Raw genomic sequence first — 20,092 nt, forward strand, 5'->3', positions numbered from 1 at the left:
CTTTTTCTTTAACTGCATCTGTTGGCATCTGTGGAAGGGAAATGCCCCCCCCTGCCATCCACTGAATCCCACCCATGGGAACAGGAAGACATTGATGGAGGCGAGGTCCCTTATTCTGACGGGCTGCTCCTTAATTTTTGCATAAATTAATTTCTCTTGTTTTATACCTTTTATTTTGAACAGGGTAAGATTCCTACAGTTTTATTTTATTCTTTGGCTTTGTGGGACTTGGCCAGTGTAGGTAGAAATCGATAGTTTGAATACTGATTGTGATTTTCCCTAATTATTCATGTTGCTTCAGTTTGCAGTCATTTGGACATACTAATGTGTGTGTGTGTGTAGTTTTGTAATGGTTATTTGATCTGTCGGCTTAGTTTCTCTGAGCAAGGAACTTCAAGGCAGAGTGCTTCAGCACTTAGCATGATGCTGTGGCAGATAATTGACACCAAATTTGTTTCATGAATATGGCAGGTTCGTATTGATGAAGATGTATGGGAAAATCACGGAAAACATTTTATCTCAAATTTCTAATATGAGTTCCTAAATTTGTATATTTTCCTTCTTTGCCCACCCCCCCCCCCCCACGTTTTAGCACTGGAGAACACTTTTGCAATTGATCATTCAATATTTGTGCACGAAGGGTCACAAAATACATCATTATAAAAATTGGCCAAAATGGTTGGAAATTAAGAAAAAAAAATCACAGAGTAAAGATAGGCCAAAATAACATGCTGTTTTTTGTGTGTGTGTGCTTTTCTTTTTCAGGTCAGAACTGTGGCGGTTTAGTCCAGGGTCCCAATGGCACCATCGAGAGCCCAGGGTTTCCGCACGGTTATCCAAACTACGCTAACTGCACCTGGATCATTATCACAGGAGAACGAAATCGGATACAATTGTCATTTCATACCTTTGCCCTTGAAGAAGATTTTGATATTTTGTCAGTGTACGATGGACAGCTCCAACAAGGGAATTTGAAAGTGAGGTAAAGTATTGGCTCTTTATATTACAGATTACGTAGCACTTCTTGGCTTAGATTCTGAAACTCCATTGGAATTAATAATTTGAATTTAATTATCAGAAAATGATAGTTACAATTAAGAAAAAGCAGACTTTCGTGCACACGTTTTTAATACTTAAAAACTTCTTATTGAAAGCAATCATTGCCTTCATTTACAGACATCAAATTGTGGCAGATCTGTAAAACGGTGTGGTCAAGGTAATTCAAGTAAAGTTACAATACACCATTGTTTTTAAGCAACTGTGAATTTGAGAGAAAAGTCACAAAGAAATGCATGCGTACAATTCAGGGAACAACAAAAGGAACTTTCACACTGTCAGAGAATACACTGAAGACAAAGTCTGGGAAGTGGGTGGGATAAAAACATGAAAGAATATTGAGCTCAATGGGGAATTTTTGGTTCACACAATCATAATACATTTCATTCCCCATTAGTTTTCTCTTTTGATCTATGATTTTTAGCATAAAGAAAGAACAAATATTTTCTGGGATGATTTTAAGTTACTTTTTGTTTTTCATTTATCAGCAAGAAAAAAATTGTGCCTGTACAAGTATATCCTTTTTTTTTTTTTTTTTTTTTTTTTGTCAAAGGAAAGAGGAATGTCTCTTTCAAAGAATTTGGAATTTCTCAGGTAAACTGATGAACATATAAATAAGGCAAATGAGGCTTTATCCTCTGGTTTTAAGATTTTGTACTAATTAGAGATTGTTGAATGTATGAAGTTTTGTAGACATACTGACAGTGGGCAGAAGAAGTTGTACTGCTTAGATAAATAAAGTGGTATTGTCGCTATCGTCAGCAGAAATACACACAGATCACATACGTTATATTTTATTTTGTGGATTGAGAAAAGTATCAAACCACAGAATATTGCACAGCTAGTTAATATACTAATATATTAAAGTATATAAAAGTTAATATATTCAATATATGATGACATACTTTATTTGTACTTTCTTTATGCATTTTCAGATATACAACGCCTTCCAGTTTTTCTGGGTCATTTACAATATCTGGTGTCTGTCTTAAAAACTCTTTTCCACTTTTCCTTTTTGTCATATATTGCACACAACTATCTCTGAATTACTTAGGTAAACTTTCTCCTGTCTAACATGTATGGCATTACACTTTGGATATTTAGGCAAGTTTCTACAAATACAATCCTTGGTAATTTGATGCAAGATTTCTTACCCACTTCCTGCTCTTCTAGAAATTAGTTACTTACTAGTTTCTATTCCAAATAAATTATGATACTAGAGAATGGTGGTATGTTGTAACAATAGAAAGAATTGTAATAGAAACTGCAGACATAACATAAAAAAAAATAGAGGAGCCAATTTATTCAAATATCATATGACTCTTTTATAAAAGTAATTCTTTCTCTTTCCATTAAGAAAATTCTCCATATGTACTCTTTAAAAATACTTCTCTGTCAGTATTTCTATTTCCTATTTTATTTTAATATTTAAAAATATTTTAATATATTTTGTATTTTATTTTATAATGTTTTATAATTATCTTAATTTATAATTTTATTATAATTCCTATAATTCTATCTTATTCTAAAGGAAACCTGCTTAAATGTTGATTCCCTGTCTTTAAACGATTTATGTCTTTATGGTGACATTATGACCACTTTATATGTTAAGTATAACGTTTAGAAAACAGCATTCCTATCATCTACAGTATTATAACAAGGTCAGCAGTGGAAATATTAAGATTGGAATAACTAGATTCATTGTATTTTATCTCAGTGAATAGTATACAAATTGCTTTAAGTGCCTCAAAGAGCTTTATAAATGTAGGTGAGTTATATGTATGACATCATGACTTTTTTACTGATTTAGATATTTTTACTAGAGAAAGCAAAGCAAGCAAGGCTGATAAGAAAGAACTCCTTGGAGTTCATATAAATTACTCAGTCACCTACAATTTTTTGGTTTGAGACAGAGAACAAATATGTCATATTTCTGCCTGTTTCCAGTCCTTAAGTTGAGGAAAATGCTTTTGTTTTTCTATTAAATTGTATAATCTTTCTTGTGTCTCCACACTTAGAATGCCTTTGTGTGGGCAGTCTATGGACATAGGGGAGCTCTTCGAGGGACAGAAGTGACCATGCTAGGTATCATTACACAAATAGGCGAAACATATCAGAAACAGAATGCCACAAACTGCTAAGTGCTAGGAGTCTTTACTCATACAACATTTTGGATAAATAATTGCATGGAATGGAAACGCGAGCATTGTTAAGATGGTTGCAACATTTCCACACTGGCTGATGGTAAAGCAGTTTCAAATAGAATCAAATTCTAATTAACGAGGCGGGGGAGCCTCTAGTCTCCTCGCTTGCTACCTGTTTCCCATTAGATCTTGGAACAGTTGTGTAGTTCTCGAACATAATCAACTCAACACTGACAGCAGCTCTGGAATTCTAAGGATGTTTTCTAAGAGGACTGATGCTTTCCCTGACGCACTGAGTTGTCACAGAAATTCTTTCTTAGAGCTGTCCTGGTCTCTAGGGTTGCTTCATCGCTGCCTAGAAACAGTTATTTGTAGCTCAACATGGACACTATCAAAAAATAATTAATAATTGTCTTATTAAAGAACTGGAGAATTTTATCATAAAGAAATTTCTTTTGTTTGACCACAGTAAAGGAAATTTTTCCAAATACTATATGATTTAGATTTAACAACTAACAGAACTTAGAATGTGGAGGTTAGGATTGTTGAGATTCATGTTGTAATTTGACCTATAGTGAAGACTAACGCTACTATTATTTGCCATATGTAAGAAAAAAAATCTTCATTATTTTATTTTATTTTTTAAAAAGGTTTATTTATTTATTTGTCAGAGAGAGAGAGAAAGAGAGAGAGCACAAGCAGAGGGAATGGCAGGCAGAGGGAGAAGCAGGCTCCCTGATGTGGGACTCAATCCCAGGACCTGGAGATTATGACCTGAGCTGAAGGCAGACGCTTCACCGACGTATCCACCCAGGCGTCCCAGTAAAAAAGTCTTTAAAGCAAAAAAAGAAAACAAAGCAAACAAATAACAACAACAAAAACCAACATACAATTTGCGTTATCATCTTGGATTATTTATATAATTCAGACAAACTTATATGATGTGCACCTCCATCAATAAATTCAATTTTAACATGTAGGTATTGGAAGATAAATTAGGGCTTCTCTTAAGCATAAGAGAAAAGTTTTGACTCAAAATTAGAAATAGAAAGCTGCCCTTTGAGGGGCGCCTGGCTGGCCCAGTGGGAAGAGTATGCAACTCTTGATCTCTGGGTCATGATTTCAAGTTCCGCATTGCAGGGGCGCCTGGGTGGCACAACGGTTAAGCGTCTGCCTTCGGCTCAGGGCGTGATCCTGGCGTTCTGGGATCGAGCCCCACATCAGGCTCCTCCGCTAGGAGACTGCTTCTCCCTCTCCCACTCCCCCTGCTTGTGTTCCCTCTCTCGCTGGCTGTCTCTGTCAAATAAATAAAAAAAGAATCTTTAAAAAAAAAAAAAAAGTTCCACATTGCGTTTAGAGATTACTTAAAAAAAAAAAAAAAAGTCTCCTCTTTGAATTACCTAGACTTAAAACCAGTGATTTTTATGACCTGTCACTAACCTGTCACATTATCGCTATTTTTTGTATCTTTGCTCTTTATAGACTCTGCCCCCTCTCTTGCTTCTCAAATTCCCACAACGGTCCAACCATGTAGTCGTAAAGTCTTACACTGTTTATTCTGCAACTTCTCTCCATTAGCCACAACCTGTTTTGATCCTCACAGAAGCTGCTCAGTGAAGGCCCTTGTTCTATCATAGAGTGAGCTTTGGTTGACCAGTTCACCAAGACATTCCTGTCCTAGGCTCACGCCTCCCCACCCCGAAACATTCACTGCAGTCCTGTTCTGTCCTCTATCGCCGGTAATATAAACATGTCTAGAAACAGAAGGAACTCTGTAACCTGACCCCTAACTACATTTCTGACCTCCAGTCTCTTGTATTCATTTCTAATTGTCTTTGTCTACTTGGGCTGCCACAGAATATCGGACCCTAGATGGCTTTTATTTTTATTTTTATATTTTAGTGTAGGATTTTTTTGTTTTGTTTTGTTTTAGATTTTATTTATTTATTTGAGAGAGAGAGAGAGCGTGCATGAGCTGGGTGAAGGGCAGAGGGAGAAGCCGGCTCCACAGAAGCCCCACATGGGCTTGATCCTGGGAGTCTGGGAAAATGACCTGAGCTGAAGGCAGGTGCTTAACCGAATGAGCCACTCAGGTGCCCCTCTGCATGGCTTTTAAAAACAACAGATATTTATTCCTCATACCGCTGGAGGTTGAGTCTGAGATCAAGGTACTGGCCTATTTAATGTCGAATGAAGGGCTGCTTCTTGGTTCATAGATGGTTGTTTTCTCATGTGGCTGAAGGGCCAAGGTAGTGATGTAGGGTCTCTGTTATAAGAGCATTAATCTCATTGATGAGGCCTCCCCCTCATGCCCTAATCACCTCTCAAAGGGCTCACCTTCAAACAGTTACCTTGGAGATTAGGATTTCAACATAGGCATTTGGGAGAGGGGTCACAAACATTTTCTATAGCAGTATGCGAGTTTATTATTTAGTTGAAAGGATCTGGGGGTTATTCCTTGATCTGATCATATAAGAGAATATGTTTATCATCTCTACTTCCTCATCCTTCCCTCTGCTCACCTAAACGATATCCTACTCCTAAAACCCACTTCTCATTATACCTATTTCGGAAAATTTTCCATGTGCATACCATATTAAAAAACAACAACCCCCCCCCAAAGTTACATTTTTTGGTAAGCTCCTTTAGCACTTCCCACTAACATAGACCTTGAAGGATATACTCCTTTGAAATTACACCAGCTCTGGAGTTGCCTGTTGTTGGGATTGTATGTCGATGTTGAGTATGTCAAATAGAACATATGTCCTGAGGCCAAGACTTAGGTCACGAGTGTGTCTTCTCTGGTGATGATGGATATGTTCACTAATATCTCTCTCCTTTGGATGAGCATGAGTTAATTGTCCAAGAGAGAGACTGTTATCCAGTAAGTGTGTTCTAAATATGAAGTGGTGAAGTCATGTTTATTTGTCCCAAAATCAGAAAATAATTGAAGTTGGCATCAATCTCCAGCTGTGATAACATTATAATATCAAACTTGGAGTAGAAATATCATTATAACGTCAATAAATGAATAAAAGTGAACCTATGGAGGGAAATTGTGTCATGCGTATGTGGGAAATCAGAATATATTATCCCACAATTATTGTAGAATACAAGAAAATAGATTCGGCAGTGATCTTGACTGTCCTTCTGTGACTTATACAAGATTATCCCTTGTTTTCTGTAATGATGATAAGAAGTTAGAGATTAATGTGATAGGGCCTCCAAATGAAGAGATCATGAATAAGTGTTGCTAAAATATCACAGTTTTCTCCAGTTTTGGTGTTTTTTTTTTTTTTTCTGCACTATAATCATGTGTCTGAATGCATTAAAATTGGCTAAGAAACCCATGTCATATTGACTATATCTGGTGATGTTTAGAACTTGAGACCTTTGAAGGGCTAAAAAGGGGTTTCAACTGCATTCAGATTAGATTAGCCTAGAGATCCAGCAATGCCTAAATTCTGCCTTTCTGTCCCCCATTGCTGGTATGAGGTCCCGATGGAGCCACTCACAGATCAATAGTCAGATAAAAATCAAAGCATCATTTTATTTTTAGCTTGGGTGTGACTAATGCTCCAATTAAGACGCTGATAAACATAGTGCCAAGTGGGTATAATAGATTCTACAGAGACTAGAGCCCCATCCTAACACCAAACATGTATCTTGACACCGTATCATATTCAACCAGCCTCATGGTCAGGAACAGAAGGAATGGCCAGCCTGACCACACCAGCACATGGCAAGAGAGGGCCCGGAGAGATGGGCCTTGTAGCTGGGGTGGAAACTTGACATGAGAGCCCACTGCCCAGAGGTGACGTCTCAGGCCACGGAAGCCCAGAAATCCAAGTGGTCCTTCTGTGTCTGTTTCAACAGGATCTCCTACCTTAGCGAGGACCCTGCAGAGAAACTGAGGGGGAGAGTGGTGGTGCCTGGTCCTCTCCTATACACCCATCACATTCCCAGAATTATGTGAATTTGTCAGCCATGTCCACTGTTCTACCTACAGATCTTAGGTGATGAAAAAAAAAATAATTGTTTCTGATACATCTTCCAAATTTCCTTTCTTATCATATGCTCGCTCTTTCTTCTTTCTTTCTCTTTCTTTCTTTCTTTCTTTCTTTCTTTCTTTCTTTCTTTCTTTCTTTCTCTTTCTTTCTTTCTTTCTTTCTTTCTTTCTTTCTTTCTTTCTTTCCTCAACATATGCTCTAACTTAGCAAATCATAGACAAGGTCAATGCTTATTGGGTGAGGAATAGGTTTTTCTTTTCTTTTTTTGTTTTGTTTTGTTTTGAATTGGCTGGCTTCAGTGGATTAGCATGGAAACCAGAAACTCAAGGATGAGATTCAGGCCTGAACACTGATATATATCTATATATCTCTATCTCTATATCTACATATAATATAGATCGTATATATGCATATATATATAATATAGCTGGTTATATATTCTATATATATTATATATAGAATATATAACTGATTTTAATAGGTAGCTTTGGTTGAGACCAATGATATTTCATATATATATGCATGTTCATAAGACTTATGTTTATTAACAAAAATGATGAAATTGCTAGTAAGTGGAGATCCCAGAGATAAAAGAATGAAGCATTTAAGGGAGATAGGCAGATTTATGTTTACAATGCTACAGGCAAGTTTTATTAGTTTTTCTTAAGATTTTATTTATTTATTTATTTATTTATTTATTTATTTATTTATTTAAGAGAGAGAGTGAGCTAGTGAGAGAGAGAGAAAGTGCACAAGCAGAGGGACAGGGAGAAGCAGATTCCCCACAGAGCAGAGAGCCTGATATGGGGCTCTATCCCAGGACCCTGAGATTATGACCTGAGCGGAAGGCAGACACTTAACCAACTGAGCTACCCAGTCACCCCTACAAGCAAGTTTTAACATGTATTTGAATTCCAACCACTACCTCTTCAAGCTGTGGTGATTTTTTTTTTTTTCCTGCAGTAGCCAAACAGTGTTGGTTCATTTCAATATCTTGGCCATTTTGAAAGTGGCAAACTTTATTCATATGGTCAGGGAAGGCTTTTGGATCATCATAAATATATGCGTGTGAAAAATTTCCCAAAACTCCCAACTCCTAGGACATTTCCCTTATAAACATGCAGACATAAGGAAAAGCATTTCGAGTTTTAGAAAGAGAACAGATGACAAGAGGACTAACAAATGGTTGGCAACAGGATTCCATGTTCAGCAAAGATATTTTGTGGTGTTAATCATGGGAACCTGAAAGTAGGCATGATTTAATAAAATATAAAGTCTTATCTTCACTACTTAACAACAGAAGAAATACGTTGGATCACCAATATAAATATTAACGTGGAAAAACAAAAATACTGGAAAGAAACTCTTCAGTACACATCATTTAGAAATCATGAAGAAAATGGCTGAAGAATTTGACTTCCTAAGATTTAAAATCCAAAAGCCAAATGACAAATTGAGAAAAAGAATTCACAACAGGCATGCGAGATAAAGAGCTGACATCCTTCACTGATAAGCTACATTATCAGAAATATCAGGAAATAAAATCATTTAATTGAAAATCAGGTAAAAATATGACTAAACAGTTCAAATATAAGAAATTCATGGCAATTAGTATAACTACAGCCAATGAAAATAATAATGCAAAATAATATCTCACCATTCTGAATGGCAACACTTTACATCTTATGACAAGTCAAAGTTTTTAAGGATTACTTTAGATATAAATTTTGAAATTTCTCTCAGATTGAAAAACTAAACAAACTTACTCAGCAAGGTTATGCTATGAATTTATTCTACAAAAATACCCCAAATATGACAAAATATATGTAAAGGAATGTTTATGGGTGCATTTTGATAATATTGAAAAGGATTAAGTTTGTCTCTCTTTCCACAGACTAAAAAAATTAGAGTATATATATGTCATATAGCACACCACTGAAATTAGTAAATGTGATCTTTAGTGGCTGACATGAAGAGATCTCAGTATTTTACATTTAAAAATAAATACAGCATTAGAATGTTCAATCTATCCCCACACCTTATTCTCTTTAATAGATGATGTTTAATCACTCATAATCAAACACCTTCGATGGAGTTCTGGACGGTGGTGCAATCTCGGGAATCTCTTCCTTATATATAATTGCTGTGCACTGTGGGGACTTGAGTGGGGCTGTGGGAAGCTAGACCAAGGGCATGACCCCAACCTGAGGGCTCCCAGAGGGCATTAAGAGAAGATGCTGACTTCATCCTGAAACAGTGTGGCTACTGAGTGTCCCCGGCAGCCCTAGTGGGGGAATGTTGTTTTGTTCTTGTTTTTGTTTTTTGTTTTTGTAAGTATCTATTTCCTGTCTTTGGAATTCTCGTAGAAGCAGCTAGGTCTATGTCTATGCCTATCTCCACGTTTATCTCTGTCTCTCTCTTTCTCTCTCTGCCTATCTCCATCTCTCTGTCTCTGGCGCGCTCTCTCTCTCTCTCTAATCTGTATCTATATTTATATCAGTGTTTCTGAACCAGGAGTGCCTTTATGCCCCAGGGGACATCTGGCGACGTCTAGAGACATTTTTGGTTGTCAAAACTGGGTGGGGGCCGCACTAGAATGCAGCCGGTATAATACAGAGATATTGATAAATACACTACAGTGTACGAGACAGCCTCACAAGACAAAGAGTTGTTTGTCACAAAATATCAATAATGCTGTGGATAAACACCCCCTGATCTAGAGTACTACGCCATCTAGAAAACCAGCGATGCAAACCGTCTATTGCTATAACCACCCACACATGCGCCTGTACCGGTATCTCTCTACATTGTTTTACTGTTAAAGGACCCGAGCCAAGAGACGTGCAGCAGAACTCGCCAAGCCTGGGAGACACTTACTCTCGGCTGTGCGCAGGCAGCAGGCAGCTGCTCTAATTGGAGTGCACGGAAATGATGGTGTCACTTGCAGGACTGTGTCAGCAAGGAAATGGGATTTCCACAGTATTAGGCATAATCAGATTTCACTAAGAATCATGTTCGTATTCTCTCTCAAAAGGAAATGAAATTATATTTTTTAGTCCTTGATTTCCTGGAAAAGGAATAAAAGTGTCAAAAGGTCAGTTAGATCCTTTTACTCTTCTTCATGGTAGTGAATCTGCAAAAATCGTTTGGTCGGATGGCTCACTGGGAAGCTATCCACCCTGATAAGCAGTGAAGAGCAATGAATAATCAGATTTCTATAATTTCCAAGATTTTAGATGAGTTTTAGGTGGATGGCCAGATTGGTAGTTGAATGACTTTTAAGATTTACTTTTTCTCCTCCTCTCATTGTTTTAAATACTTGGATAGCAGAGCCAGTGCGGATTTATCATTATATACTCTACAGCAGAGAAGCCCCCAGAAAACACTAAACAAAAGCATTTTAATTCAATAATATTAGTTGTTTATAAAATATTTTAATGGAATGAGTACTCTATATGAATATCTGATAGTTACATACTTTTAATTCACATAATTTTTTTTAAATGGTAGAAAATTACTTAGAACCCAAAGCGATTCTTTTTTTTTACTATAATAAACACAATCACTCTCCCTTTGCTATAAATATGATTTCCTTTGTCTCTGAATGTACTAAAAATAATCGACAAGGTAAATATTTATCTTAGAAGGAGACTTGTTTCAAATTTTGAAATGTTGCTCTTAAACTGGAGTAGTTTTGATAGACATTTTGCAAGTTTGTGCATTTAGGCAGCCAAGAGTACGATAAATAAAAATTGTGTAAACAATTAAAAGCATATACAGCCCCAAACCTTTAAATTTAGAAGATGCTTTCAAATAATTCTTCCCAGGAGCAGAGATAGAGGGTCCTCTTTCTTAAACCTCAGTTTTGTGTTTGTTTGTGGCTTACGTCTCCCTTTCTCACCTCATAGCATCTGGAGTATTAAAAGTAGAAGTCAGAAATCTGCTCACAGCTTCCAGGTTTGTGCATATAAGTGAACAGAGCCTGCAAATCTTTTCTCTGGGGCATCCTTGCCCTGGAGGCCGAGGCAGGCTGGGGAGGGTCTTTACCTGAGTGGGGGGTAAAACTTGCCAGTATCAACTTCTTCAGAAGGATCTGGAGCCCTGCCCTCCCGGCTCGGCCCCTCAGGTCACTGATGCTCATTGCATTTGCTTGGCTTCTCGCCCTGAGTCCTAGTTTCCTGGGCCTCTGTCTGACAACCACGTTAAGATCACACAGTTTCTTCTCCGAAGCTTATCCTCAGCACAACTTCCCAAGCTCCCAAATGGTATTGATCCTGCATTAAACCCTCAGACAGAAGCTTCCGGGTCATCAGTATTGTTTGACTACTCCTTACCGCCATATACTAACCAACCTCCATTCCTTTTTCTTTTAGAAACCACTCACGTAAAAGCAGAATCTGCGTGGCTGGCTCCCTGCTTCAAGGACATAGCCCCTGGTGAACAGGGTGTATATGCACTTCAAGAGGGAGACTAGGAAGGGGCAGGAAAGCCTGCAAGTGAATGCTTCATACAGACCCTAGCCTTTCAGCCCAAGGAGGCAAACGGACATAAATAAAACCTTGTCCTCCTGCAAGTTTCTAAACATGTCTTCCCTGATCAGACAGCTTCTCCATTTCTCCCAGGCAATACACGGAGCCTGCATGGCATCTTCTCTGACCACAGTATCAATTCTTACACTCCATGATCATCCCGTCTAAACTGTACTGAACTTATCCTTCAGAGGATACAGACACACCAATCAAGTATTTTCTTGCTTGGGTTCTAATGGTTTTCACACTCTATGTGCCCATGCATCAGAAAATATTTTTTTAGATTAGATATTTCTGGAAAAGCAAACAAACAAATGTTTGGTATGTATAGTGGGGTTGTGTGTTTTTTAAATCTAGTAGAGTTAGGCAAATACTACCTTTGAAAAGTGGTGCTGGATGTGGGAAGAAAGCAACAAGCAGTATATAACTTTCAGAGGTGGAGTAGTTGAGAGCCATGATTAGTTTTGCACTTGTACATTTCTGCTCAGTAACACCTTAGGCATCCTCAAAGAGTTACTTTCAAATACAATGTATGTTGCTCACACAGGGACCTTGAAAGGATCATTTAAGCTTTGCACTGGAACTGTACCCTCTGTGTGAGACTTTACCATCCGGTATAATAAATGTGTTCATGATTTAGGAGAAAATATGCATCTCTTTGTAAGCAGGTGATGATTAATGGATGTTATTTTCCAAACTGCATGCTAGTGGCTCCTTCACTTCTGCAAGTTCTAAATAACGGGCATTAGTGTGCGTTTGCATTCAAAATGCACAGCCAGAGGCATGGTTCCCCCCCCCCCCGAAAAGCTCTCAGCTCCATGCCAAACAAGGGCATAGTTGAAAAGGTTGAGGGACACTGAGGAAACGGCGACAGTAAAGGAAGATTAACACTTGGGGAGGCTGGAAGGCAGTGGCTAAGCAGCAGGTGGAGGCTCCTGGGAATATGCCTGTTGATTGGGCTCATTTCCTCCCACAGCCCCACAGCCGGTTCCTTTCTCCCATTTTCCTTGGCGTGCTGGCGTCACAGTTGTTTCCCCTGTGGCATCCTGTCTTACCCCCACTGCTAAGAGAACTTTCTCTTTCTAAAAGTCCCTGTCAGGTGTCCCATTTTCTCATGATCTCAGAAATAGCAAGCAACTTGAATGAGGAATAAAACAATGAGGATAAACTCATTTATTCCGAGTTGTTAATTTACAACAACTGCCGTTAGCTTCTGTTATCATATTTCAATTTTAAAGAGAGTGCCCAGAGCCCGAACTGCAGGTCACCCCGCATGGAAGAGGGACAGGGTAAGGCAGGTATTATTTCGACTACCAGGTCTGATTGCCACGTGCTCACCAGACAAGGGTCACAAGTTCACATGGCTGCTGCGGTCAGACTTAGGACGTAAATGAGTAAACCAGACTGGATGTAAGACAATAGTAAAAGAAACTGTGGTGAAAGGTCCCAGTAATTGCAGCACCTGCTACTCACCCTCCATCCACGGTTGCCAAGCAGAAACGTGGGCCTTATCCAATGAGATCAGAGCTTCCAACTGATCAACAGCAGTTTCCAGTCGATGCTTCATTATGTGAAACTCCCTCATTTGTAAAATGCAGTGCAGGCCACCTGTAGAACGCCCACGATTCCCTCGAGACCTGGCTTCCTCTTCAACTTGAAGAGTGCTCGGGGCAGCCTCTCTGCAGGTGGTAATGCCTAGCAAACCCCGTCCGTCCTCTCCCTGCTCCTTCATCAGGAGCCACACGTGCACCATGCAGCCTGCGTCTGCGCCCTGTTTGCCTCCCTGGGAACGCACACCAAGGCCCAGTCCGTGCGTGTGCCCCACGGTGCTCAGAAGGCAGAAAAGTTCCTGCGGGCACGGCTCCAGGGAAGAGGCCAGCTCCCCGTGCCAGGGTGGCAGTTGGGCTGAGTCAAATGGGAGAGCAATGCACTGAGGCTACTCTATGGGAGAAGCCTCCAGAAACAGGCGGTGATGGTCTTCCTGACACCTCGCAGAGACAGGCGCGCAACTGGCCCCAGGATGCAAGTGAGTGCCTGAGTTTTTTGTTCTGTGTTCATGTATGTTTGAGTGCATTGGCTTGTTTCTTTTTTTTTTTTTTTTTTCTGCCCTTACTACCTGAAGTGCACTAAGTCGGTGAAACCTAGCTCTTTCTGGAAAGCAGTGTGCAGCCTGGGGAGCCCATGGGGCTGAGGACCAGCTGGAGTCTATGTACCCATTAGTCCCCCTGGCTTCTGGCAGTCTGGGCCAGATTTTCCCGTGGACCCAGGTTGTGCCGGGAAGGCTGTTTCATTCAGTGGGAGAGGTGCGGGTCTAGTGTGAGACCATCCTTTCTGCCATAGTCGGACGAGAGGGAAGCTGGTACGTGCCTGTGCACCGTGGGCCAGTCTCCTGCCGACACCCCGAGGTACTCGGTCTGGGTGTGCCCCAGCCAGTGCCGAGCTGGGGTGCCCTCTCTTTTAGCTGTGGGGGAGTCTGTGCAGGGGAGGATGACGTGGTCTGTGGTTTGCCTGGCCACAGGGGCAAGTCGTGTTTGGAAAGCGGGGAACTCGGTCTGGAGGGTGAGGAAATCGGAGGAGGGCTGTGGAGGGCTGTTTGAGGGTAACCAAAGATGACAGCCATGGTTTTATTGGGTGGGCTCCCCTGCAAGTCATTTGCCATCATGACGCCCATTATTTACTGATTTTAAAAAAAAGATACGGAAAAAAAACAACGGTGCAGGCCAAAGGAAATGCATTTGGGTGGCAGCAGCTCTGCCACCTGTGCCCTAGAAAGTTAATTAACAATTGCAGCCTTGTGCGTTCCATATGTTGGTAATTCCAGAGTGAGGAGTCGTGCATCCACACAACACCTGGCCCCGAAGTAGCTTACAACTTTCTAGAGTTCAGTGACTTTGGTTTGGAAATTGGGAGATTTCGTAAAATCTCAAAGGTATCATGTAGACTGGAGCTCACCCTTTTCTGTTCTATACCTTGTGTTGCAATGACATGGTTTGATATGTCAATAGTGTATTCCTATGTTGCCCGTCTCTTTAACCGAATAAAGTTTGTATAATTATTAGGTAGTTGGTTTGCCAAGTTTTTCTGAAAACCTGTTATTTGGGTTTCCTGAATTAGAACTCTGGTATGTAAATAGCCCAAATCACATTGGATGTATTCTCGACGTCTTTACACAAGAGCTGGAGACTGGATTTTGAAAACTATATTGACAAATGAATCCTTTAATTTTCCCACGTCTTTTTTAAAGATTTATTTATTTTGGAGAGAGAGCAGGGGGAGGGGCAGAGGGAGAGAGAGAGAATCCTGAAGAGGACCCCCCCCCCAAACCTCCTCAAGCACAGAACCCTACGTGGGGCTCGATCCCACGACCCTGAGATCATGGCCTGAGCAGAAACCAAGAGTTGGAAGTTTAACAGACTGAACCATCCAGGTGCCCCTCATGCTTCTTTTGGAATATAGTAAAGAATAAGTTGTATATACTGAAAATGTAAACCTCGAGTTCTATACCATCATAAAAGGTCATCACAAATATTTGTTACCCATGAAAATGTCATTGTGCCCATTTATAATCCATCCTGCTTTCTACCCTTGGTTTCCAGGCAACCACAAATTCATTTTGACTCTGTGGATTCATTGGCATTTGCTAGAATTTTATGTAGTTTGAATTATATACCATGTATGCTTTTTTTTGCCTTTTTTTTTTACTTAGTCATTTTTAAGAGAAATCCATGTTTCTTTATGTAACAATAGTGCATTCCTTTATTTTTATTTATTTATTTTTAAGATTTAATTTATTAGAGCAGGAGCAGGGGGAAGGACAGAGGGAGAGGGAGAAGCAGACTCCCCGCTGAGCAGGGAGCCTGATGTGGGACTTGGTCCCAGGGTCCTGGGTTCATGACCTGAGCAGAAGGCAAACACTTAACCGACTGAGCCACCCAGGTGCCCCAGCAGTGCGTTCCTTTTATCACCAAATAGTATTCTATTGTATGGATATGCCATATTTGATTTATCCCTTGTTGGTGAACATGGGTTTATTTTTGTTTTTTTCTCCCCCCCCCCCCCCCAGTTTTTAGCTATTAAAAATAAAGCTCCTGTGGTCATTTGTATGGGCAGATGTTTTAATTTCTCTTGGGCAGATACCTAGGAATGGAATGGATGGGTCACAAGGTAGATTTATGTTGAACTCTTGAGGCAACGGCCACAAAGTTTCCATGGGCTTTACCGTATTACGTTCCCAACAGTAGTTATGAATTCTCGTTACTCCACATCTTTGCTTGTATTTGGTGGGTCCACCCTTTTTAATTTTGGTCTTTCTGATGGGTGTGTCAAGGAGTATCTTATTGTGGTTCAATTTACATTTATCTGATGACTAATGTTAGCATCTTGTCATGTGATTACTGGTCAAATCTCTTCTTCTTGTGAAGTGACTGTTAAAATCTTCCACTGACCTATTTTATGGATAATTTCTCCCAGATACATTCTCTTAATGGTGGTATATGTCGAACAACAAACATTTTTAATCTTGATGAAGTTCAATTTATTAGTATTGTTATTTTTTATGATTTTATGGAATATATAAGAATATTTGCATACTCCAAGACCACAAATGATTTCTTCTCTTCGAAAGGTTTAATAGTTGAGCTCTTCATCATAGGTCTGTGATACATTTGGAGTTAATTTGCATATCTGATGTGAATTAAGGTTTTAAATTCATCTTTTTGCATGTAGATATCCAAATGTTTCAGCACCATTTGTTGAAAAGACTATGATTTTTACAAAGTTAACTTTCTGTGTATGGTGCTAGGTAAGTGCAGGTGCTCATTTAAAAAAAAAAAGAAGTATTCAGCTGGTCTAACATTTGTTGAAGACTTCATTTTCCCTCATTGAGATGAGTTGGCATCATTGTTGAAAATCAATTTCTGATATACGCGAGGGACATTTTTTTCAATGATGTTTGTTTTTTTGCTGGACTGATCATTGTAATACACAGTAAGGCATGAAGGCAGGTAAAGTATATGCTCCAACTTTGTTCTTTTTATTATTGTGTTGTTTATTGTGGGCCCTTTGCATTTCATATATTCATTTAGAATCAGCTTGTCAATTTCTATAAAAATTTCCTTGGGATTTTGGTTGGACTTGCTTTGAATCTATATAAATAAATTTGAGAAGTATTGCCATTTTTACAATCATCTTCTGATACATGAATACATAAAATATCTCACCATTTATTGAGGGTTTCTTTTGTTTCTCTCAGAATGTTAGATTTGTTCCTATCTACTTCTAAGTGTTTTGTTGTTATAAATGCCATTGTTTATTATATCTCTTTTTAAATTTTTTGATACTATGTAAATATTTTTGTTAATGTTGTATCCTGTGACCTTCCTAAATTCAATTATTGGTTCAGTAGCTATTTTGAAGATTCCCTGGGATCTTAATGTAAACAACCCTATCATCTACAAAGGGGAGGGGGGATTGTACCTCTTCCTTTTGGCCTTTGATTTTCCTTTTAAGATTTATTTATTTTTAGAGAGAGTGTGGGGGGGGCGGTGAGCGAGTGGGGGAGAGGCAGAAGGAGAGGGAGAGAGAGAATTTCAAGCAGACTCCCCACTGACGGTGGAGCAGGATTCGGGGTGGATCCTAGGACCCTGAGACCATGACCCGAGCTGAAACCAAGAGTTGGACGTTTAACCCACTGAGCCATCCAGGCGTCCCTCCTTTTATTTCTCGTTGGGACTGTCTGGTAATGGATAGTACCTTCAGCACTCTGTTGCATAGCAAGATTTTATTTATTTGAGAGAGAGAGGAGGGCACCAGTGCCCAGGAGCAGGGGGGAGGGGCAGAGAGAGAGAGGGAGAACAGACTCCCTGCTGAGCCTGGAGCCCCATGCTGGACCAGATCCCAGGGCCCCAGGATCATGATCTGAGCAGAAGGCAGATGTTTTACCAACTGAGCCACCCAGGTGCCCCATTTTTTTTCTTTTTGTCTCAAAAAAATAAATAAAAGATTAAATAAGCTAAGACACTTTAACTCTTATAGTTCAGATGATGGTCATTAAAGTTTCAAACTTATTTAGGGTAATAAGACATAGTAGTGTGTAAATTTTAAACCAAATTCAGACATTTTGCTTCTTAACACAAAATAATGCTCATTCAAATACATTTTGCAAGAAACAACACTTGGAAATTAATTATTCTTTAATACGAATTCTCCCTGTTCAAATTACTGGAGGAGTTTTGGTCTCCCTATTGGAACTTGACTGATAAATTGATTATTCATTTTTTCATAAATGTTCTTTATCAGTCTAAGAAAGTTTCCTACTATTTGTTGAGGGTTTTATTATGAATGTGTTTAATTTTGTCAACTGCTTTTTCTGTATCAGTTGAAATGGTGGTACTTTTTCTTTCCATTTTATATTAATATGGTCAATTATATTGATTAGTGTTTAAAATGTTAAGCCAATTTTGCATGAAGTCTATTTGGTCATAAAATACTATCTTTTTATATACTGTTGGGCTTGACTTGTTATATTTTATTTTATTTTTTTAATTTAAATTCAGTCAACGTACAGTACATCATCAGTGTCAGAGGTAGTCTTCAGTGATTCAGCAGTTGCATTTAACACCCAGTGCTCATCACATCATGTGCCCTCCTTAATGCCCATCACCCAGTTACCGCAGCCCCCACCCACCAGCGTCTGTAACCCTTGGTTGTTTCCCAGAGTCAAGAGTCTCTCATGGTTTGTCTCCCTCCCTGATTTCTTCCCATTCAGTTTTCCCTCCCTTCATAAACTTGTTGCATTTTATTAAGAATTGTGTGTCTATACCCATGAGTGTTGTGGCTTGTAATTCTTTTTTTTTTTTTTGTAATTTTTTTCAGGTTTTGCTATAAGGGTAGGGGTAATCTCAAAACATTGAATAAACCTGGCCTCTGGCTCTGAGAAAGTTTGTTATTTTGGTGTTACTCCTTCACAAAATTCACAAAGAAACATCTGTATCTGGAGTTTTCTTTTGTGAATCTGTTAAAAAAAAAAAAAGGTATTTCCCTGATTTAGAACTTTTCAGATTTTGTATTTCTTATGTCAGTTTTGGTAAATTATATTTTTCAAGATATTTATCCACTTAATCTCTGTTATAAAATGTGTTGGTACGAAGTTATTAATAGTATTTTAAATTCTCTTAATGTCCATAGAAACTGTGGTGATTAATCATTTTTCATTTTTTGTATTGGTGATTTATATTCTTTCTAGATTAAGAGCTTGTCAGATTTCTTTTTTTCCCCCAAAGATACTTTGACTTATCCTTTTTTTTAAATTTCACTTATTTCTTTTATTCCCCTCCTTCTGTTTACATTGGATTTATTATGTTCTTTTTCCAGCAATTTAAGTAGAATGTAAGGTTACTGATTTTGCTCTTTTATATGATTATGATTTCTCTCCAAACACTATTTTATCTGCATGCCATACATTTTGTAGCAATTCAGTTAAAATATTTTCTATCTTCTTTTATGATTTCATCTTTGACATGTAAATTAAGAAGAATAGAGTCTGAGTTCAAATATATGGGATTTCCCAGGTATTTTATTGCTATTGACTTCTCATCTCTATTCTAGTGAGAGAGTATATTCTTCATGATTTGTATCCTTTCGAAATCACTGAAACATAGTTCGTCTTTTTTCAATGTGCGGTAGTTTTCCCAATCTTAGCTATCAGTAGATAGAGGAAAACATCACACATGACCATTTAATAAATTTCAGCCTCTGGGCAAGCCACTTAACTTTCTCAGGTCATCTGAATATTTTATGCATATAGGTGCATATTTTATTTTTGCATACATATGGATATACATCTATAATCTCTTAAAACAGAAAAGACTTTTATAGAATACTTGTTATTAACACGTTTAATTTTATTCAGTAGCTGGTGTTTCAAACATTTCTCCATATTGTCTCCAGTTACTACTTTCTGAACACCAAACACAACAGGCATGGGTTTTTATAGACCTACTATTACAAAGGAAAAACTTATATTCTCATAACTAATGATATGATTCTGTAAATATGAATATAAATAGCAAAACTAATTCTATTAATAAGGATTTAATTCACCCATAGTGATTATAATTTAATAAAATGTGTATGTAAAATAGTGTTTATGAACACATGATTATGCCTCTTTTTGTAGTCTATGCAAATTTCCAGCGTATAAATGTAAATCTGTTATTCATATTTAACATTTAGATCTGATTGGCATAGTGCTAACGTTTATGCTATTCTTTGTCCTTAAATGAAGCAAATGGCTTTTTTTTTAATGAAGTTATTTAATTCCAAGTGACATGTGTTCTGCAGCGAACCTACATAA

At 38.5% G+C, this 20,092-nt stretch overlaps 1 protein-coding gene across 1 annotated transcript in view; it reads left to right on the forward strand.

Annotated features, from left to right (window-relative positions):
• The first annotated feature begins 464 nt into the window (after nt 1-464).
• The window catches only part of CSMD1 (CUB and Sushi multiple domains 1), a 1,580,412-nt gene continuing 1,560,784 nt past the window's right edge, over nt 465-20,092 (forward strand). Inside the window, exons 1-2 of the mRNA XM_040643176.1 lie at nt 465-471; nt 766-982. Coding sequence (XP_040499110.1) covers nt 465-471; nt 766-982 — 224 coding nt within the window. The remainder of the gene's footprint in view (nt 472-765; nt 983-20,092) is intronic.

The sequence above is a fragment of the Ursus maritimus genome, unplaced genomic scaffold, assembly GCF_017311325.1.
Source record: "Ursus maritimus isolate PB19 unplaced genomic scaffold, ASM1731132v1 scaffold_28, whole genome shotgun sequence".
In the NCBI taxonomy this organism is placed as follows: Eukaryota; Metazoa; Chordata; class Mammalia; order Carnivora; family Ursidae; genus Ursus; species Ursus maritimus.